Source organism: Anguilla rostrata, chromosome 2, assembly GCF_018555375.3.
Source record: "Anguilla rostrata isolate EN2019 chromosome 2, ASM1855537v3, whole genome shotgun sequence".
NCBI lineage: Eukaryota > Metazoa > Chordata > Actinopteri > Anguilliformes > Anguillidae > Anguilla > Anguilla rostrata.
Window position 1 is genome coordinate 36,593,989 of NC_057934.1, and position 22,825 is coordinate 36,616,813.

Sequence of the window (22,825 nt, forward strand, 5' to 3'; positions counted from 1 at the left end):
ACAGCACCATGCTTGATTCTCCCGCTGTCATGACGTCATTCCATTCAGTAGCTCTCCATTTTCATAGGTTCCAGCTGCTTGGGGGCGGTGCTCACCAAAGGCGGAAGTCCTGTAATAAAATAAGAAAAAGTTGGTAATTATGCATGGTTGATTTACCCTGAGTCCATGGTGCGCACATACGGAGTAATAGTTGACTTACCGTGCTGTAATTTAACATGGTAGTTGTCTTCATAAACCAAAAGCTACACGTTTTTGAAAATAATTCGCACACCAGGCCTTGTTAGATGATGTTTTTTTTCCATACAGTAGCCCACTGACTGGAATTAGGCTAATTTAACACTGTTTCTTTAAACCAAATGCAAATTGAAACTAAAAACCTGGTACAATTGATTTAAGTTGTTTTATGCTTACTCCTAGATAATTCGCGGACAACTGCAGTGCTGTCGGTTAGGCCTTAGAATAAAATAAAACCTGAGCCCCACATGTAGATCGTATTGTATTACATAAAGACCGTTTAGGCCTGATGATATTAGTACACAATGGGAAAGGAGGAAGGGGGATGTAGGTTTTACGTGGCAGGCATAACCTGCATAATTACTAGTAGAGACATCGAAGAAAAACAGAAGTTACACCGGAGATGCAGGTTTCCCTTACGACGTACAAACTGTTACACGTAGTTATAAAGCTTGCTAATAGTCCTGATGATCGAAAAAGTCTAATGCCATCGCATATGAGAGAGGGAGGGGAGAGCTGCTGAGCAAATGAGATAAGAGGTCGGCTGGTATGGCTAGGGTAGCAAAGCGGAGGCAGTTTTTAGCTGTTTAACACGAGCAAGCCCATAGCAGCAAGGCAGAAACAACAACAATAGCATGGTAAATGTTAAACGGGGCAGACAGTTGACCACTGGTATTAGCGCACTTCTGCATATTTAACGCTGGATTTCATTTTTTCGGAACGAATTGGGTAATTCACCGTCCGCGATGGGGAAGGAGGTGAACGGAGTGTCGCGGAGCCGGTTTGAGGTGAGTTTCTGGCCCGTGTAAACGACTGACAATGGTAGAATGACTGACAGATAGAACAAATAGTTGGTTATGGATGGTAGCGCGGGGCTGACGGGATACGCGTAATCACTTTTGTTTATTGATAGACTATACTTTCTGCTCCTTTCCATGTTTTAGCTTGCTTCCGTAGTCAATATTTAGGTTGTAAATTATGCATTTGCTTCCGAGTAGCCTACTGCAGCCCGGCCGCTGTTGTTTGTCTTTGTGTTGTTTTGAATCACAACTGTTCCTGTGTGTTGTTGTGATGGATTTAATTCCACATTTTTGACGAATATGATGTTCACTGACAGCTTCGAAAATGAATATTTGTGGAAAAACAATCTTCCTCTTAGTTTCAACACTAGACTTAATGCAACGACAGTCTTTACACAGTTTACGACCTAGCATTTAATAATGTGCACGTAATACAGCAGGGTGACGATTGGGCCTTCCCCACTCCGTCAGATGTAGGCTATTTTACAGAGTCCGCGACGGAGTGTTGTTTCTGAGCATGGGACTGTGAGTGCTAATGGCTGCTGCGGCTACGGGGCTCCGGGCTGCTGCAAACGAGCCTGCTCGATTGTCGGCCAAAAACACTCTTAACTTCACCAGCGGACGAAAAATTAAAAGTTGATTCAAAGTAACGATAGATGATTATCAAACTCGTGTACGCACAAAAATGATTTACCATACATTCGTGGCCATTATTATATTCTAGCTGTCAAACTTTCTATTGTTTTGGGCTCTGTTGCTTCTCCGCTACCCGCAGCAGTGGATGATGATGTTAAACGAGATCCCTTGAATATTCCCGTCTCTATGTGTTTGTTCATGCCATGCAGTACTCAGTCGAGGTCTACCCTGACTTCTGTTCTGTAATCCCCAACCAGCCAGCGTGGGATTTGTGTGGTTTTATTTATTTTTAACGGTGCAACAGCTGACGGCTCAGAAGATCCAGGCCGTACCTTCTGTCCCGACAGCTGCGGCCGACTGATACGTGATTAGTATTAGTAACAAATACTAGCTTTCACATTTTATAATTTAACAGCGTGTAGTCATCGGAGTTGTTTCAATATTATTTGTAGATCTTTATGTTGGATCTGTGAAGTAGACTGCATAAAACAAAAGACCACTGATCACTACATTCTAGTGTTACATGGGTTAGACATTAGTGTTACATTCTAGTGTTACATGGCTACTACAGCAAGCTCGTTCAGTCAACACAACTATTTTCGATTATACTGTTGATGGTTGCATGTACAGCATTTGGCTTGTGTGAAATGTACGCTTACCCCTTTTACGAACTGCTCATTCCGTGTTTGTAACATACAAGGTTTCAATTTGAAGCCCTCCTGTTCCTGTTTGGCCATGGTCAAACTCATTTCAGTGGAAGCTAAGCCTATCAGATAACCAGCTCGTTAACGTGAAACCTCAACTGGAACACATGTTAATTTAATACTTAATACAGACATCAGGGTGTTGGTGTCTGGATGTTGTATTGCCAGACTGGCTTGATTGTGCGGCCTGTATTGTGTTGCCTTTTAAACACAAACTGGCCATTCTCTGTTTTTATCATCAGAAAAGGGCAGTGAAAGTGCTTTTTTGCACAGCAGTATCCATTAAAAGAGCTGGTGCATGTTTTAAATGAAGCATCGTGTCTTACGAAAGATTGCTGTGGAACATTTCTTGACATGTTTTGTCTTGAGTAGTAAGGTGTAAATTGATGAAGGTGACCATTACTGTGAATTTAGACATGCAGAGAGGTAAATGGTGTGGAACGGAGTGTGGCGCAGTGGGTAAGGAACTGCGCTTGTAACCGAAAGGTCGTAGGTTCGAATCCCGGGTGAGGACACTGCCGTTGTACCCTTGAGCAAGGTACTTAACCTGCATTGCTTCAGTATATATCCAGCTGTATAAATGGATACAATGTAAAGTGCTAAGTAAAAGTTGTGTAAGTCGCTCTGGATAAGAGCGTCTGCTAAATGCCTGTAATGTAATGTAATGTAATGGTGCATTTGCTGTTCTGCTGTTGGCAAAGTTGCTGAGGATAATTGTTTTGGCTTTTTGATTCATTAAAAAAATGTTGTTTGCATAGTAAAAGATTAGCCCAAGTAACCTCAAGATTTGCGCAATGAAAAAAAAAAAAAACAAATAAATAATTATCCATGCTCAACTTCTCACAGTTGCCCAGCTGTTTCCATGCTGTCTCCATTCGGTACATTCGGCCTGTGTACTTTGTGGTCTTATGCATAACCGTGTGACTCGTACCACAGATTGACAAAGTGAGGATGAAACAATTCCCTTTCTGCCACAGATTGCCTATACATGGTTTTATATGTTTTTTTTAAATAGTATCTTCTGCTGGATTGTGAACTACTGCCACAGAGAACCATCTAATCTTAACCCAAGGCAAACCCCCCCTCCCGCAGGCTCTCGCAGCATGCAACATGTCTGGGCATATAACCAGTTGATAGTTAGTCCTTTGAGAGTTGTGTGCATGTGTGAATGTGTCACCGTACTGATATGTACAATTGTTTTGTATGAGTGGAAGAAATGTACCATCTACCTTTAGGAAGGCTTACAGTTGTTTTCCCCATTCTGAGAGAAAATGTTTGACATTGAAGACAACTTTTAGCGCATTAAGTTTAATGCCATTGGTATTTACTGTGCGTTAGGTGCTTACTGTTTCAGCACAAAAGCTGAAGTGGCTTCTTGTATATTCTAGGCTAATTTACTGTTTTTTTTTATTTTTATGGGAAAGCAGATGTTCTCCAACAATGATGAGGCTGTCATCAACAAGAAACTACCCAAAGAGCTGCTGTTGAGGTGAGTGGTTCCTGGTCACTCCCCTGATACCCCACCATGGCTAGGGCATAGGGCATTGGGCACCATCACAGTCATGGGGGGGGAAAGAGTGCTCTTCCTCCACACCACATCCACGATATTACATTATAGGACATTGCCTTCATTTAGCAGGTGCTCTTATCCAGAGTGACCTACTATATATGAGAAAGGTAAGTTAATTCACCTTATTAATATGTGCAGTTGTGCTAGACCTGACTAACAACATTCCCAGACCAGTGAGTAAGTGTTCAAAAACACTAAAGCATGAGTGCAAATTAGCTATGATAACCAAGAACAAAGTACACATTCTAAAAGCTTATAGACTACATTTTTATCAAGCCCTTTGAAGAGAACCATTGAAATGTAACCTATAACTATACAAAATACTATAATCTGAATTGGTTCAATAGGTGCTACGGGGTGGGGATGGGGAGGGTCGAGATAGAAGATAGCCATTGATTCTGTCCTGACCTCTTTGGGAAATTTGTTCCACCACTACGTGGCCAGTACAGACAGGCATCCTGACTAAGATAAGAAGCCATGTCGGGAGGGGAGAACCAGTCGCCTCGACATTGCGAAACGCCGAGATCTGGCCGGGGCCGGACGGTCGGAAGATTGATTGGAGTTATGGTGGAGCCGTTCCATTCGCTGCCCTGTAGGCCGGTGCCAAGGTTTTAAGCTCCCTGTGAGCTGGAGCGGATAGCCAGTAAAGCGAGCGTTGGGGGAGCGGGGTGGGGGGGGTGATATGAGCACACTCGGGGGAAGATTGGGGACAGGTCGTGCAGCTGTGTTCGGTATTAGTTGCGAGGGTTTAGTGGCGCAAACGGGCAGAATGGTGAGAATGGAATTTCGGCACTTCTGGCATGAGATTCAGGGCCTGGACTGGGTGGTGTGTAGATTCTTTGGAGGCTGTATATAAAAAGAATATAGAAGGCTGACTCGCTGCTGCTGTGTGGAGGGGAAAGGAGAGCTGGTCATGTAGGGATACTCCTTGGCTTCTTGCAGCAGAAGGCCTCTGGGTAAGCGCTCCTGTCGCATCTTTATTAAAGAAGAAAAACTGAGTATCGTCAGCATGGACATGGTATGAGAAACCATGGGAGGAGATCACAGATTTAAGAGATTGCATTTAAAGGGAAATGTATGACTGAGGACCTTACATGTGACTCTTATCTTACACGTCCCCCCATCTCAAAATGTAATTATCTTTTTGGCTTTAATTCTTTCGATCATTAGACAAAAAAAAGGCTCCTACCAGACACAAGATGAAAACATAATTCACGCCCTGATTTTGCTGGTAGTGCTTACTGTGTGTGTCTAATAACTTGCGGGACAGTTGATGTTTAGCGACAGACTTTTAATGGACGAAATAAATACTAAAGGAGATCACTTCTGCTGGCTGCCACCTATCACTGTTTCATTTCAATGGGGTGCAGCTGTACCTACAGACCTGGTCCCTTCTAGTTCTCTTTGATAGGCTGGCTTCACATTGGCCGAACAATTTTCAAATGTACCCTGGTTCCCTCTAGTCCAATTCATGCCATCCTCTATCTTTATTATTCTCTATCTGTCCCTCAGGCCAGTCTACTTCAGTATGCTTTATTGGCAGTGACTACATTTAGTGAATCTGATTAAAGTTCGGTATACTGTAGTATACTATCTATCCTTCTGTTTTTCAGAATCTTCTCATTTTTGGACGTGGTGACGTTGTGTCGCTGTGCCCAGGTCTCAAGGGTGAGTCTGTTGGAGTGAAGGCCTGCGTGTGTATCTGTCAGTTTGTCATCTTTTCTTTGTATCACTCTGTTAATCATTGTGTAACTGAGCTTTCTTGTGCCATGGTAAAAATTAGTTTTTCAGCAGGGTTGCAGTTTAGGTTGTAGAGCTGAAGTGCTTTGTGTAACTCTTCACATTTTAGTGTGCGTGTGTGTGCGTGTGTGTGTGATGCATGTCTGAGAGGATGGTGTGAAACTTGACTGTCCTTCTCCCCTGTCTCTCTTTCTCTCAGTCCTGGAACGTTTTGGCTCTGGATGGCAGTAACTGGCAGAGGATCGACCTTTTTGACTTCCAGAGGGACATTGAGGTCGGTATCCTTCCTCTTTCTTTTTCATCTTTCCTTTCATCTCTCGTGATCTGTCTCTTGATCTCTGATCTCTTTCCTGTTCTTTCAGGCACCATTGATAAGCACTACACATCTGTTCTTAAACCTGTTCAGAACAGATACCAACATTATTAGGGTCACCATTTTTTCCCAAAGCGCGTGACCCACAGGGATTTAACATTATCATCATCGTAAAGGCAATTTTTTCCTAACACTTCGAGAGAAAGGAAAGTAAACATGGTGGAATGTCAAACAATGAATGTCCTTGAGTGACTAAGTATACCAGCATCCACCTGGTACACTACACACAGACAGATTAATTATATTCTGTTCATATATCCGCACACAAAACAAAAATGGAACAAAATTTGAAATAAGAAAACTAATCAACTAGTCTTGATATGGAGGTCACCAACAAGGGGGAAGGATCTGTCAGCAGGGCACTCAAGAGCGTTGAATGGCGGACAGAAACCATTCACGATTTGACTGATGCATTTTTTAAATGCAAACCTTCCAGTAGAAAAACCAGATAACCCTGAATTACGTGCATTTCCCACTAAGCATGTTAATCAATGGTGGGGCAGCTTAGACAGAAGTCCATGATGCCGTGTGCTGTTGTTGCACATGTAGAAAGTATGAAATAACTGGTCAAACGAGCTAATGGCATGGTTTGCTGTTGTAGATGAGTCAACAGATGACGTAGACAATTACGCTTTTGCGTGTTTCATTTCATTTTATTACTGCTGTACAGTTTTGGATGGCAGCCGGAAATACCTGTTCGACTTTGAGGCGGATTACTGCAATTGCGCTACGTTTGTCTCGGGTGATGCAAAGTTCATGTCAAAAAGCACACCAGAAAACCCTCGGAGGCTTGATGTAATTTGCAGTCCATTTAACCCGCAATGCCCACATTTTGGCACTAGCAATGGCAATTTGTCCAACCAGTTTCCACAAAGTTGAGAAACGTTTGGGAGTTTTGTTAAGTTAAAAAAAAAAAAAAAAAAAGTTATGCGTTGTCCAAGCAGAAAGTTGCATCACACAGTTCTTCTAAGAATATAACAGTGGTGCAAGGTTCAGATCTACCAGTAAAACTCCCAACTGAGCCATCCAAAAAGGGCTGGGGTAGTTATGGTTCCGCTGTGCTGTCCCATTCCCAGTACCTCCATTTCTGTTCCAGATTTGTAGGCCTAGAGAAGGACGTCTTAGCAAATACTGCTGTGCTGGCACAGCTCAGGGAGTTGTTGTACAACGAGGGTTTAGAGTCACAGCTCATATTAATGGCAGAACATGGCAAATGCCTCGTTGAGATGATCTGTCAGGAGAGGGGAAAGAAATCAGAAATCGGAGTACATGAAACACGCAATTGGAATAGACAATTTAAAAATGGGTACAATACCACTGGCTCTGCACACACAGTGCAGTTAAAATAATGCATGGCAGTGCATCAAAACATTCAGAGAAGCTACAGAGCAACTGACAGCATATTACAACCCCAATGCACTAAAAGTGTCTCTTTCAACCAGCAACTGATTTGACAAAACTCCCCCTGGACTTGAATAAAGGATTTGACGAGAACCGTTCTTCCGAACTAATCATTTTCAAATTTGCACAAGAAAACCGCCCTACGGTGGCAATGGGGTAGTTCTGGGGCAGGAAAATCATTGGAAAAATAGTGCCGAAAACAAAACATTATACTGTTCCATTCCAACCAACTCTGTTGATGCATAAAGATGGACATGACTGCATTAAATCACAAAGTTTAAACCTTGCATTTTAATTTAAATTCAGTCAATCTGTTTTAATCAAATTCCTTTTTGTAAGGCTACCCCTACTACGAAATATTTCATTATTATGAGCAGCCTTCTTTGTATAATTTTTTGTGCAGTTCATATAACTGCCCTTTTCACACGTAGGTTGCTTGACACATATTAATAAAACAAAGATATAGCACAATGCTATATGTTACCGTTGCATGTCTGTGGTTCTGATAACCACCCTGAATGCAGCAGGTGACCATGTATGAACATGTGGTGTAATGTGATCATTGTCTAAAACATTCTCTCGTAACATCATGCTGAGGAATTAATGACATGTTTCTGAGAACTCCTTTGGAAAAGATGGTGAACCTAAATATGCACATTTGCTAAATCCATGTACACGTGCTTCTCTACTAGTCTTTAGCCCTGGTAAATAATCATTTAAACCCTCATCATAGTTCTTAAACACACATTAGAACAGTCCTCTGTTTGCACAAAGGAAGCATTGTCGAAGTGCTGCTTATTTTTATGTGTCTGATGAGTGATTCCTTTCTTACTCTGCATTGGACATTAGGTGTATGTTCTCATAGCCTGAGGAAACTTTACATTTAATCTTGAAGATAATTTGCTGAACTGAGTACAATAAGAATTTCAGGATATAATCATAGAGGTGATTATTGTTTTTTTTTCATGATACATAGTTTAGCATCCACATGTAAAAAGCACTTGCTTTCCCAGTGTACAAACTGGTTATTCACGATGAAGGACGAAGGGACTTCTATGTGAAATCTCAAACACACCAGTATCAGAACAAAAGCAGAAGTGGATAGCGATGCGTGTTGGCGGGACACGGACAGACACTGGGGTGCTGCCAAAATGACAAATGGAAGGGTGCCAGAGAGGCGGATTCATTCATTTGTACGTTATTGGCAGTCAACAGTGGTTGATAGTACATTGTTTTAATGCCAACATGTTTAGCTAAGACATTAAAGGACAGGAACGCAACAAAAGGGTAATTTATTGGCGAACATATTGGAGGATGTACATGAGGAGGACTTGTGTTAATTCCTGGCTTGGTTAAACTGTACTTCTTACTCTTTTGAGCAGATTTTTGCTTGAACAAGTGGTGGAAGGAACCTGATTCATTTGGTTCTGTATATTTTTTGTTGCCATAGCAAGTGTTTTTTAAATTAATGACTGCCTGCCTTTATCAGGCAGTTAATTGGCAAAGCAGAATTAACTAGCGTTTACAAGGCTGTCTGAGACGGTATGCAGCTTGCATATATGCTGACCACAGGGACGTGGCTGGTATTGGTGTGTGCTGACTGTCTTGCTTGTGTGTGTGTGTGTGTGTGTGTGTGTGTGTGTGTGTGTCTGTCTGTGTGTTTGTCTGTGTGTGCATGTGTGTGTGTGTGTGTGTGTGCCTGGGTCTGCGTGTTTCCTATGTGTGTGTTCTCTGCAGGGCCGTGTGGTGGAGAACATCTCTAAGCGCTGTGGAGGGTTCCTTAGGAAGCTCAGCCTGCGGGGCTGTCTGGGCGTTGGGGACAGCGCACTCAGGTGAGGTGGGGCCGGGCGGGGGGAGTGGCTCAGCCCCTGGGTGGAATGGATGGGGCAGGCGATGAAGATGGCTGTGACAAGTGGGAGGAGCTTGGAGGGGCCGATGGGACAGGAGAGAAACAGAGAGTGCCCCCTCTGGGCTAGACATGCTCCACGACTATGCCTTGTGACCAGCTGCCATCTGGTCTTCAAATATACCAAGCAGGGCCGGCCCAAGGTTTTTGGGGGCCCTGAACAAAAAGTCTATGTGGGGCCCTCTGTTTCGGTCGAAAACCACCCCCCAAGCCCCAGCCAGCAAGATTGGGCACCAATAGAAATATATTTTAATGAAAAAGCCATTGTCGTAGGGAACACAATTATTTATTTAAAAAATATATATTTATATATATCTTGGAGGGAGGGGGCCCCAAACCAATCGCCCTCACTACCCATCTTCCGCCGTGGCCTGAAGACTCATCTCTACAGACTATACTTAGACTAACCACCACCACGCTGTATTAATTCAAAAAATAAAAAATAAAAAACCCTTTTCGTGACACTTGTAACATGTTGCCCCATCCCAGTACTTTTTGGTAATTTGTATTTGTCCTAATACTGTAGCTTATCCTTCTGCCTAGTTGGCTTTGCAGAGGTTAGGTCAGAATAGTGTTCACTGTGTGAACTGTGTTCTTGGCTAGAAATAGCTGTACAAAATAAGTATTGTACCTTACTGAACCTGTGTTTAGCAGTTGTCTATGACCATGAAATGCACTTTTTGTACGTCGCTTTGGATAAAAGCGTCTGCCAAATAAATGTAATGTAATGTAATGCGGGGCCCTAAACAAATGTTTACTTTGTTTATTGGGTCGGGCCAGCCCTGATACCAAGTAAATACCAAGAGATTCCCTCTTGTCCCTCTTCCTTCCCCATCCTTTTGTAAATTTGTTTTGTGGTATGGACAGCCTGCTCATCTACATCGTGGAGGTGTTAATGCAGGACACGGGCGAGAAGGTGTGCATGTTTGCGTTTTTAAAGATGGAGGACGCGGGTCGTCCTCAAAGCGGTGCGCTGGTCTCACCTTCGTCGCCCCCGTGTGCTTTTTGCAGGACCTTCTCCCAGAACTGCCGGAACATCGAGCTCCTCAGCCTGAACGGCTGCACCAAGATCACGGACACGTGAGTGCGTTCGCGAGCGGCCGCGCCCAGCGCACTTTCGCCACTGCGTCTGAAGCGCTGGCTGGAGTTTTATTTAACGGCATGCCTTCTGAGGGCTGCATTGCGTGTGATTGGTTCTATCCGGCGTCCAATCAAAAAAAGAAGGAGGTGGGGTCATTATTCTACATGCCTGGACAGCAGCCTCATATGCCCAAGTGGCAGCCTTAGCACTCTGCAGATTTAGTGTAGTGGTTAGTGTGATAGACTTTGAAGCGATACGATGACGCATCAAAATGCTTGAGTTGATATTGTTCAGTTCAGTCCAAGAAAATGGGGTTTGGGGGAAGGCAATCTTAATTTTTCTTTGTTTTGTCATTTTTGTTCATTAATTTTAATTTCAGCGATGTCCCTTGTCTAACAAACGTAAAAATGGGTCATTGCCCGAACATAATATATTTATGTTATTAATATATCTTGATGAGATTTCAGGCTTGCACTTCCTACTGCAAATGACCCGCCTCCTCCTATTCCTGATTGGGTGCCTGATGGAACCAGTGACGTGTAATGCTGCCCTCAGATAAATAAAAAATCCCATGTGTGTCTGACGCTCCGCCCTCTCCTCTCCCTCTTGCCCTCTCTCCGCAGGACGTGCACCAGCCTGAGCAAGTTCTGCCCCAAGCTGAAGCACCTGGACCTGGCCTCCTGCACCTCCATCACCAACCTGTCCCTCAAAGCGCTCAGGTCAGCCGCGCGTTTGCAGAGCGCAAGGCCCTCGTTGGCCGCTAGCCCCGCTCAGTTAACGGTGCCACCTGCGCGTGACGGACATGTCTGCAGAATGACCGAGGGCAGCCACACGACTGTAGGCACAGACCAGACTTACAGCACCTTAGACTGCCTGCACGTTGTAGTACAGACACTGTGTATCTGTTTGACAGTCTGTGAACCTCCCCATAGGTATCCAAGTTACCTATGCATACATAGGACAATGGTGTGTTTCTAAAACGTAGACTAGTCAGATACCAGGCTTGACCAAATACCTAAATAAGCTCACTGACCATCTTGCACGTAGGGAACGGCACCAAATTCTGAAAAAAGATTGTTTTCGAGCAGAGGTGCGCTTTACTGAGGTCCCTCCCCTCTCTTTCCAGTGAGGGGTGCCCCCTGCTGGAGCAGCTGAACATCTCCTGGTGTGACCAGGTAACCAAGGACGGAATACAGGCTCTGGTGCGCTGTTGCCCCGGCCTCAAGGGCCTCTTCCTGAAGGGCTGCACGCAGGTACGGCCTCACGCGCTGCGTGGGAACTCACGTCCTCCGCTTTGTCCTCAGCCAATCCGCAACCAGCAGATTTGGCTGAGGTGGGACAGTGCCACTGTATCTCTGAGTAAGCAAAGTGTGTGCTACGGCTGCACCACAGCCACCGTAAACATAACAAAGCCAAAGGCTACTTAAGACAATAAGAACAACCGTACGCCCTACGGCTGAGAGAAAAGTAAATAGGGACCGCCCTCAGAATTCTCCAGTAGAACTCTGGCTCCTCTGGAGAAAGTCTTTACAAAGGCCTCCAACAATTTTGCGCAATTCTGATATGATGGACGGAGGACGAAGTGTAGCACAGTGGGTAAGGAACTGGGCTTGTAACCAAAAGGTTGCAGGTTCGATTCCCGGGTAAGGACACTGCCGTTGTACCCTTGAGCAAGGTACTTAACCGGAATTGCTTCAGCATATATCCAGCTGTATAAATGGATACAATGTAAAATGCTATGTAAAAGTTGTGTAAGTCGCTCTGGATAAGAGCGTCTGCTAAATGCCTGTAATGTAATGTAATGTAATGATAAATAAGGCTCCTTACTGATAAATAAGGCTCCTTACGACCCTCGTGGCAGCCAGTGCCCCCCCACTGAAGGCTGAGGGATGTGACGGTGTGTAACCCAGCTATAATGGATGCTCAAGCATGGGTTTTAACATGTTGAGGCATCTGCAAAACAGATCATGTAGGTTATGTAGAAGCCTCAGCTGTTACACCCCATATCTCACTTTGTCCCTTTTCCCTGTGCAGCTGGAAGATGAAGCTTTGAAGTACATAGGGGCGCACTGTCCCGAGCTGGTCACTCTCAATCTCCAGACGTGCTCGGTAAGTTCCAGACCCGGCGGACCCACGGGGCGCCCCGCAGCGCGTCAGGGTTCTGAACCGGGCCACCCCGCCCCCAATCGGACGTAGGGCGGGGACCTGCTGTATCGACGCATTGCCCGTTCTGTGTAGCAACCCGTCATCTTCGTGTTCAGTAACTGGCAGTACGGAAGGGGCGTGCCTTCCGCGGTGTCTGGTGTGCCTGCGCGTCGGAGCTGGTGCTCTCTGCCGTCCGTCCCTGCGTGATAAATGGGCCGCTTTCAGTCAGTGTTTTAACCTGGCCAGCTGCGCGGGGCCCTTATCGGGTGGCCGTTCGTCAGGCTCGGTGACAGAAGGGAGCTGAGAGGCGGACTGAAGCAGCAGACATTTTCCATCTTACCCGTGTGGCCAATAGCGAGTGAAACAACACGTTCTTTTTCCGGGCTCAGTTTGTCTTCCTCCTTAATTCTGCCTCACAGAACAGGCGTTTTAGCAGCACGTTTTATCCACATGCGCGCACACACACACACACACACACACACACACACACAAGCACGCAGGCAGGCACGCACGCGCACACGCACACGTACATGCTCAAACTCCCAGATCCAAGTTCAGAATCACTTCTCTTTCTTTTATTTTCACTTTGTCTCCTTTATTAGTGTTTTACTCCTCTGGTTTCACACCTTCTCACTTTCTTTTCTTGATGCATATATAAATGTTTTTATGTAAATATGACATCACCAACTCTTCGTATTTCTCTCTTATACCTCTGTTTACGCAGATACTTATACTGCGGCTAATTGCTCAGCTGTACACTGCAGATACTAATGTCAAATGGATCTCTCCCCCCTGCCCCCCCCCCCCCCTTTCTGTCCATCCCAACGAGCAGCAGATCACAGATGAGGGGCTGATCACGATCTGCCGCGCTTGCCACCGGCTGCAGTCGCTATGCGTGTCCGGCTGTGCCAACATCACAGATGCCATCCTCAACACGCTGGGCCAGAACTGCCCGCGCCTCAGGTACTTTAACACACACACACTGCCCCTGTGCCCCATCGACCCCCCACACACGTGCATCCACAGCCAACGCCGGGCTGGGAGAGATACAATCAGGTGTACCGGCCCACTCTGATTTACTACAATCGTCGTTTCGGGTGGGGGGGGGGGGTGGTGAGGTTGCGATTACGGACTGGGGGGGGGGGATCCTGGACCGGCAAGTGCCAGAATTTCCAGACGGCCAGTCCGACCATGTCCACAGCCCGTTCTGTCAGCCGCCCCGACACCTGAGTCGTCAAGGATACAGATGGCCCTCGTTAGAGCATGTGTATACCAGCACATTCACAAGGCCGCGGGGGCCCAGCCAACCTGAGGCCCACAGCACAGGTATCAGGCCCATTAGGCGCTGTAGGTTAGAGAGGACTCTTAACTGTTTACTCCTTGGCTCTCTTACAGAATACTTGAGGTGGCTCGCTGTTCCCAGCTAACAGATGTGGGCTTCACCACATTAGCACGGGTGAGTCACCCTCCTGGTCCACTCTCTCTCTCTCTCTCTCACACACACTCACACACAAACACACACACACCAGCAGCCGCTTGAATAGACATGCACTTACACCATTCTGCTAGATTTGTGCGATTCCCATTTACATCTCTAAAACAGTCGTTCGCAATATCCGAGTGCTCCCGTTCAGCACGTAGACCGTGCTCTTTGAAATGATGCCGTTTACCTCCCCTGTAATTCCCTCCGTTCACCCACGCGTTCTCAGAAACAGAGCACTCAACATTCATGAAGTAGTCCGGAACACTTTTCTCAGTATCGTAGTAGGCAAAGAACATTAAGAGAAGCCTGTGTCACAGTAGGAAGGGTGCTTCGTTTTGTAGCGGTAAGGATACTGCAGGTATTCTCCACTGTCTCCCTGAGAGTTTCTTTGTTATGAATGGGCCTACCGCTACATTGCATACCCAGATGGCGATAAGGTACTGGGTAATATTGAACTGGTTGCAGTACTGGAAACATTTCAGAAACTGAAGATGAACACGTCAAAAGGATCTGCTTGTGTGGACCCAAGAGTACTTTCAAGATCTAGGGGAGTTTATTGATGGTCCCTATGGCTGGAGACAGGAACGTATAATACATAAGAGGGTATTGAAAAGTGTAAAACTATAATAGATCCAAAAAAAGTGCAGGCTAGTTGGTTTAACTTGCATCTACCGTGAACTATTTTATATATGGAGTGAGGTTTCGAAACATGTTCCGCAAAGTATCATGTGACTCATTGTGAGGTTATTTCAGGGTGCATAACCTAATGGCTCCTTGCAAGGTTACATCAGGAAAATGAAAATGGAAGGATTTTGAGTTGTGTACAGTTTTGGGCACTACATTGTTACCACAGAAGCACTCGAAAACATTCAAAACTACACGGAAGGGCCGCGAGATTTGCTGTCGGTGTCATGCGAATGCGTCCCAACAAAAAGAGGGCGAAGGAGGATTTCGGTGTTGAGTTTACATTTTTAAAAGGGATTGATAGTGGGGCACAGAGGCTGTGTTCTGTTAGCAGAGCCGGAAGGCATTGGAAGAAATGATTTAAAAGTGAATAGCGCTTTGATTTTTTTTTTACAGGCACTGTAAAAGCATTAAATAGCCTTCCAGGCCTTGTAATGGAGACATAGACCCTTGGAGTGTCCGAGACCAGGATTGATAACAGTCGTACATACACACTAGGGCTCAGGGAAAATGACCAATTAGCATAGATGGGATATATTGCCTGTTCTCATCATTAAACCTTCAAAAATCATAGTCGTGATCATAGTACGGCTCATCTGGGAAGGACGCGGGTAACGTGGAGTCCATAAAACTCTCAAAAGACACGTTGACACTTCAGTTTTAGCACAAATGTGATAGCTTGGCTCAGTGATCCATTAATCTGTCATTGTTCTTTAACATTTTACAGTGTCTGAATCTCTGTACTGAATCTCACTTTTTTCCTCCTCCACCAGAACTGCCATGAGCTGGAGAAGATGGACTTGGAGGAGTGTGTCCAGGTAAGCTTCTACAGTGTCCCCTGGATCTGACTCGTAAGGAAGTGAGTCCAGCTCTTTGACTCTTCCCCCCCCCTCTCCCCCTTCTCTCTCTCTGTCCTTCTGTTCAGATCACAGACAGCACGCTCATCCAGCTGTCCGTCCACTGCCCGAGGCTACAGGTCCTGGTGAGTTCACAGCGGCCAGCCCTCCAGCCCTCCAGCCCGGCAATTAGCTCGTAGGCGCAGTGGGGCCGCGCTAATGGACTTGCTACGTGCCGCTCGGCGTAGCTTATCCCGACCGAATGGCAAGTCACGTGACGGAAACCGGTTCAGCGGTTTCAGACTTCCAACGGTGGCTGTTTCGTCTATTCTACTTATAGTAAAGTGAAGGGGGGGGGCGTCGTTCGGGAGACAGCAGCGCCATCTGGTGGAAAATTCCAGAACGCCCGTTAGATTTATTTTAAATCGGCTCGCCAGTAACATATGCAGCTATGCAAGCGCCCCACGGGATTTGGGTTATTTAAGGTCGGCCGTGGTTGATTCAGGGGGAGTGTTCAGATGCCACGCATTGTTCGAATATCCCAGTAACATACCCGCTCGGTGACCCACTTCTCCAAAACCTCCCCCCTCCTCCGCCCCCCCCCGTGCTCGTCCAGAGCCTGTCCCACTGCGAGCTGATCACGGACGACGGGATCCGGCACCTGGGCAGCGGCCCCTGCGCCCACGACCGGCTGGAGGTCGTGGAGCTGGACAACTGCCCGCTCATCACCGACGCCTCGCTGGAGCACCTGAAGACCTGCCACAGCCTGGACCGCATCGAGCTCTACGACTGCCAGCAGATCACCCGCGCCGGCATCAAGAGGCTGCGGGTGAGCGGGGCCCTCGCCCTCGTCCTCTCGCGGCCGGCGGCTCTTAGCCCCGCCCGTTCCGTACGCCGCTGCACCGTCGCGCGACCGCGCGCTCACGTACGCTACTGTGACATCATCACTTAACCTCAAACCAAATGTATGTATGTAGGGATTTATATGTAATATACGTCCTAGCATGCTACACAGCATAACATAGTCTAAAACCCCCACAAAGGCTAGTGTAGGGCCACAGTGGCAAGGAATAACTCCCTATGTAGGCAAATGGGAAGAAACCATTGGAGGAACCAGAGTCAATTGGGGAAACCCATCCTCCTTTGCTTGGCACAAGCTGTGGGTTCATGTTGACCGTGGTCAATCAGGACCTCATTCTGTCATATGTTTGCACCCTCACACACTTGCACAGTTGCACACTCACACACTGTGATAATGTCCCCACTTGCCCCATTTTGTCATTGTCAAACCGTTACACTGTCGTAATGTTTATATGTCATCATAATCACCCCCACAGCCCACAACATCAACCATCTTACCCTCACAGGTTCATGTTGCTGTACACTTATGCACTGTCACCACACATGAGCATACCTTCATGCTATCACATGATGTTACCCAATCAATATGCCAACGAATTGCCGTCCAGTACACTGTAATAATTAATTTTAGCGTGTTTAATGGATGTAGCTGTGGATGTAGCTGTATAGGTGAGACCTCAGTTGACTTTTACAGTGACATCCACGTCCTCGTTAATGCGGTCTTACACACGAGTGTCAGACCGCCGCCATTGTGAGCCCGCTGAAGTTGTCTCTCTCTGCTTCTCTGTCCAGACGCACCTGCCCAATATCAAAGTGCACGCCTACTTCGCACCCGTCACTCCGCCCCCCTCCGTGGGAGGAAGTCGTCCCAGGTTCTGTCGCTGCTGTATCCTGCTATGATGTTGAAGGCACTGCCCCCCCCCTCCCCCCTCCCCCCTCCCCCTCCCTGTTACCTCTGCCCACCCCTCCACATTTTGAGACACTGAATCCATGAGTCTGCCTGCACCCCCCCCACCCCCCCCACCCCTCTCTGTGGTGTGGCAGCTGGGTGCCCCAGGCGCTGCGGAAAGACGGCATGCGATTGACTGACTGCACGCCTGGAGCGTTCCTGAGCCCCACACGCCCCTCCCCGCGGGACTGCGGTCCGCGTCACGACATTCCCCGTCACCCCGGAGTCACCGAGGGCAACGACACTGCTTCCCGTTCAGTTTACCTCTCCAAAGAAACGCTCATGCACACACACGCGCGGGCACACACACACACACATACACACACACACACACATGCACGCACACACGTGCACACATACTCACACACGCACACACACACACACACACTCACAGGAACATACGCACACACTCACACACACACACACAGCCTTTAATCAGGTGTAGTCTTTATCTTTGTGAAATAACTGGTCCTGTGGCTCTTTATAGAGAGTGGAATGTAAGCCCCGACCCATTTTTTGTGCCCTTCATCAACCAAAACTGTGTGATTCCCATGTCTTCAGTGCACGGTACTTTTTTTTAACAACAGGCGCGTATTTGCGCGTGCTCAGACGTACTCACACACACACACACACACACACGCACGCGCACACACACACACACACACACACCATGCTCCGAACATCGTTGCCCTGCTCATCGCCTCATCCTCAACTTGAAGCACCGTAGTGCTTAACGAAAGAAAAAGAAAATCATATTTTTTATAACGGACAACAAACGAGACGGAGGAAGAGAGGAGGATTCTTGAGATGCCAAATGTTGCATGTTACAATTCTAGTTTTTTAAATATAAATGTGTACATATGTAAGTAATATAGGAATCTCTGCCAGCTGTTTACCCGACTGCGGAATGCTATACTGTAGGCAGGAGCTGAATGGAGGGAGCCGCCTCGGGTCGAAGTGGCCGAACGTGGTGATGGCGAACTGGGCCTGGGTTCAGAGTTGGCCGCTTCAAAGAGGTCGTGGTGGCCGCCATTTTAAAAAACCCATTTCTGAATGTCCCTCGCGGCCCCGTTGACCCACGAGCGCTGTTTCTCGCGTCTCTGAAGGTGGGCTCGGTTGAAGGGAAGACAACCGAATCTTCACCTCTTTTAAGAGAAAAAAAAAAAAAAAAAAAGTTTGACCCGAACACAATCATTGTTTTCTTTTTGAGGAGATTTTTTTTTTAACGGAGGAGAAAGAAAAGGACTGAGACATGCAAGGGGAGGTGTGGTGCTTTTGACGGCAAAGGAGAGGCACATTTGCACTAGTTACTGCAGCGAAGCGGCGAAGCCCCGCGAGGTTTCGGGCGAACCCCGCCCGTCCGCCATTGCACCCGGACAGAAGTGTCCCACGCCGATGTGTGTGTGTGTGTGTGTGGGGCGCAAGCAGAGCCGAAACGAGGAGCTGGCTTTCGTTCACATTGCAGGTGTGGACTAAAGAACATCCCTAGTTCCCCACGGACACCAGAGAAAGATCTGTCCCTGCTGTAAGCTGCTTATACAGTAACCCTGTAGGGGGGGAGGGAGAGGTCGGAGGTCACGTCGTTTCGGCTACAGATGAAGGCAGCCCCCTTTAGAGGTTGTGATTTGGCAGGAAGTGGGGGGAGTGGACAGCGATGCAAAGAGGGAAAACTTGAAAGGACACAAGGATGGAACATCATGAGGACCCCCTCGGCTGGTTCATGGGGAACAGAGGGTTGGGGGGGGGGGGGGGTCGAATCCCATTCTGCTGTCCCCACCCACCTTTTCTAAGTTCTGCAGGTGTGATTTCTCCTGATTGAAGGCCAGAGGTAGAATGGAAACAGAAATGGGAAGGAACAGGAAGAAAAATTATGATAGCTTGGAACATTGCAGTAGCAAAAAAACCAAGGGTCCCCATTTGGAAAAAAAACCAGTGAGAAGTTGGTATAAATGCGACCCAGCTGTGTGTGAACGTGGGTGTAATGTTGTTGCATTTGAAAACCTTGTAAAATCGGTGACAGAGCAGGTATGATTTAACAAACGTTTATACTGATCAGGAGTTGTACACGGTTCTTTCAAGAGCATTTCTTTTTGTTTCGCCGTAGAGGAGACGTTGAAGGTTATGGCTCTGTGGACTCTAGATCTACCTGGCAACCTGTTACGCATTTGAATTTGAGTCATCTCCTGTGCTTTCTCACCGAATCTACATTTTCCTCTCAGCGTCCAATATTTTTTGTTTGTTTCTCCGTTCCACTGTTCCACATTCAGGGGATTGAAACGAGTGCTCTGGAGAATGGTCTCTAGCTTCAGAGGTCTAGCTGCGTCTCTCTTCCCTGTAATTGTTAGCTGTGACGAGAAGCGAGGAGGAGAAGTGTTTGTTACCGTCGATTGTCTTGCTTGTGTCATTTAGAGCCAGTTGGGCATCTATACTGTAACATGGGGTTTAAGGTCAGGGTGGAGGCCCAGACCATGGCCCTAAATGGCTGCCATTTCCCAGGCCGTGATTCTTGCACAATCCTGCATTTAATCATTTATCATTTATAGCCCCCTCGAGTAATACGTGACGCTGAATGTGTTTGAGTCCGATCGTCTCTGGAGAAGTGCTGGCTTTCTTCAGGGCTTCAAGTTGTCCTTGGGTGAATATGCGGGTTTAAGGGTTTGAGTGGAAATTTCCATCTTCCTTCCCTGGGTCTAACAGCGAGACAGCGTGAGAGGAGGCTCCTGATGTGTCTGTATTTTACCTCATTGTTTGTGAATTTGAGGACGATTAGAAAAGTGCTTATGACAAAACCTTTAGAAACCAAACACAAGGTGTTGTTTACTCCCAGTGGAACTATCTAGTCTCATCTGGCTTGAATGAAGGGCTGCTTTAAAAAAAAAAAAAAAAAAAAAAAAAAACAATTGAACAAAAGACTGTTTAAATGACTCTTGAGGTAACCTGTCAGCAGAGGGGAAAACAAACACTGGCTTGTGATTTTTGGTTCGGTCTGTTGAATGTGAGGGTTTCAGAGGAGATGTATTCAGTGTGCACTTGCCAGACCCCACCCAAAACCCTTCCACCACCCTCCCACCCCATAGCTGCTCACCATGGTAACCATTCCATGGCAACAACCTCACGACAAAGGAAAGAAGTCTCTTTCAGATATGCAGCTAGACAGACCGATGGGCAGGCACCTTCACAGACAACCTCCCCCCAAACCCCCCACCTCACAGACAAAAGGTCTTTTTTTTTTTTTTTTTTTACACAATCCTACCTTTTTGAAATCAGAGCTCTAGTGAAATAATGCAACGCCTTCAACAGATCGCTATTGACGTCCTGCAGATAGAGAGGGGCCTTGAGCTTACAGCCGAAAGCAAGGCAAACGGAAAAACCTTTCGAGTCTACTTACGTTTAACTGCAGGTCTGAACCGTAGTGAAGCCTAAGCAGGGCTCGTGCGGTTCCGTTAATTTGCGACTGATTGCGTGATCTCGTGAGCGAGACCCCGGCAATTGGATGATCGCGTTCTTGCCGGTGATTTGACCTATCCTTCCGTTCCTCTCTCCTCTTCGGCAGTCGCCGTTTGGTTTTTACCTCTCCAGGACGGTTCCCTTTGCTCGGCCCGTTAATTAGTACAGAGTTCACTGCTGTAGAGCGTTAAAGAAATGAGGGGAAAAGCACAAATCTGTTTCGTGAGGGTTGCTGTTCATGGGACACAGTGTGCGCTACGGAGAAGTATTGCTCACGTAACTTGTTCAGAGTGAATGCCTTTTCTGTGGGTCTCTCTCGAGGTGTAACGACAAGAACTTTCAGCAGATTTACTTTCTGGAAATCTCTAGTGTGATCCGTGCACTCCTTACTCTGGCTGGCTAGGAGGGAGGTGCAGCTTCCTCTGCGGATGTGTGAATGGAAGCCTGTGATCCTGGGTCAGTGTGGTTTCAGTGTGAACTCGGTGTAGATCCAGAGTGACCCATTCTCTGCACCACGGTGAGATTGGGACCTGTATGGCTGATGAACAGGGGTATGATGATCATCTGCAACAGTTATAGATATTATAATTATTGTAAATCTTTTTCTTTTCTTTTTTTTTTTTTTACAATTAACCAACCTAAATGAATATATGTATAAATAAATATATAACTATATTATTAAGATCTTTGTTTTCATTTCTCTGTGTTCTGCCATATGATTTGTTGGGTTGAGCAAAGTTTGTCTCTAGCGTTTATCCAATGTACTGTTAGAGCCTTAGCAGAAAATTTTAAAAATATTTCTTTAGTGAATCCACTGTGCCCTTTCCACAACAGAAATTAACTCGCATTTCTTGGGGCTGTATCCATAAACTTACACACCACCCAACAGCGAAATACAGTATTTTACAAGTTCACATACTCATACATGTATATTATTACACACACACACACACACACACGCATATATACAGCCCTGTGGCTGTATGCATGCATATGTGTGTGTGATAATATAGTGAGCTCCATAATGTTTGGGACAAAGACCCCCCCCCTTGATTTAGCTCTGTGCTCCACAATTTTAAATTTGTAATCAAACAATTCACATGTAGTTAAAGTGTGTATTCTCAGTCTTTTTTATGGGAGTTTGTATACATTTTGGTTTCACCATGTAGAAATTGCAACACTTAATAGTGCCCCCATTTCAGGGCATCATAATGTTTGGGACAAATGACTAGTCGGTGATGCTTCCTTAGTGCGGGTGTAGAGAACTTTCAGTACCTAGTTTTGATTCTAGCCTTTTGATTTCGTTTTTTGGTCTGTTATTGGAGTTTGTCAACATGAGGACCTGAGTTGTGCCAGTGAAAGTCAAGGAAGCCATCATGAGGCTGAGAAATAAGAAATTAAACAGTTAGAGACATAGGCCAAACATTAGGCTAGGCCAAGGAAGAGCTCTACAGTTGATGATTGTAGAATTCTCACCATAATGAAAAAAACCCCAAATGGCTGTCCAACAGATCAGAAACACTCTTCAGCCGGCAGGCGTGGATGTGTTAGTGACTACTGTCCATGGGGGACTTCACCAACAGAAATACTGAGGCTACACTGCAAGATGCAAACCACTAGCCACAAAAACAGGATGACCAGGTTACAGTTTGCTTGGAAGTATCTAAAAGCCTGCAGAGTTCTGGAAAAAGGTCTTGTGGATATCTGAGTGATGGCAAGAGCAAAATGCCAATGGACACTGCGCAAGATCCAAAGCACCACCGCCCCCTCATCTGTGAAACATGGTGGCACGGGGTGTTATGGTTTGGGCATGTGTGGCTGCCAAGAACTGGCGAGCATGGGTGGCTGCCACAGATACTGGCTGACTTGTCTTCATTGATGATGTAAGTGCTGATGATAGCAGCCGAGTGAATTCTGAAGTGTACATAAGCATCTGCTCAAGTTCAAGCAAATCCCTCCATTGTATTCACTGGAG

The 22,825-nt window shown here is 46.4% G+C and overlaps 1 protein-coding gene across 2 annotated transcripts; it reads left to right on the forward strand.

Annotated features, from left to right (window-relative positions):
- Positions 1-313: 313 nt before the first annotated feature.
- On the forward strand, positions 314-21,532 carry fbxl20 (F-box and leucine-rich repeat protein 20). Of its 2 annotated transcripts, none has more exons than XM_064321897.1 (15): positions 314-1,022; positions 3,799-3,863; positions 5,558-5,612; positions 5,884-5,958; positions 9,196-9,290; positions 10,376-10,444; positions 11,069-11,164; positions 11,572-11,698; positions 12,480-12,554; positions 13,423-13,553; positions 13,986-14,046; positions 15,531-15,575; positions 15,683-15,739; positions 16,210-16,422; positions 17,247-21,532. In XM_064321897.1, the coding sequence occupies exons 1-15, from the start codon at positions 981-983 to the stop codon at positions 17,352-17,354; spliced, it is 1,314 nt and encodes a 437-aa protein (XP_064177967.1). In that variant the 5' UTR covers positions 314-980; the 3' UTR covers positions 17,355-21,532. The 2 variants fall into 2 exon arrangements, with proteins under 2 accessions (XP_064177967.1, XP_064177968.1); XM_064321898.1 differs by having other exon boundaries at positions 322-1,022; positions 3,802-3,863.
- Positions 21,533-22,825: the final 1,293 nt, after the last annotated feature.

Bases quoted from the DNA above. Each gene is read 5' to 3' on its own strand.
- fbxl20 (XM_064321897.1), top strand. From the start codon at position 981: ATGGGGAAGGAGGTGAACGGAGTGTCGCGGAGCCGGTTTGAG. The intron at 5,959-9,195 runs GTCGGTATCCTT...TGTTCTCTGCAG, and splicing joins ACTTCCAGAGGGACATTGAG to GGCCGTGTGGTGGAGAACAT. The intron at 12,555-13,422 runs GTAAGTTCCAGA...CCCAACGAGCAG, and splicing joins TCAATCTCCAGACGTGCTCG to CAGATCACAGATGAGGGGCT.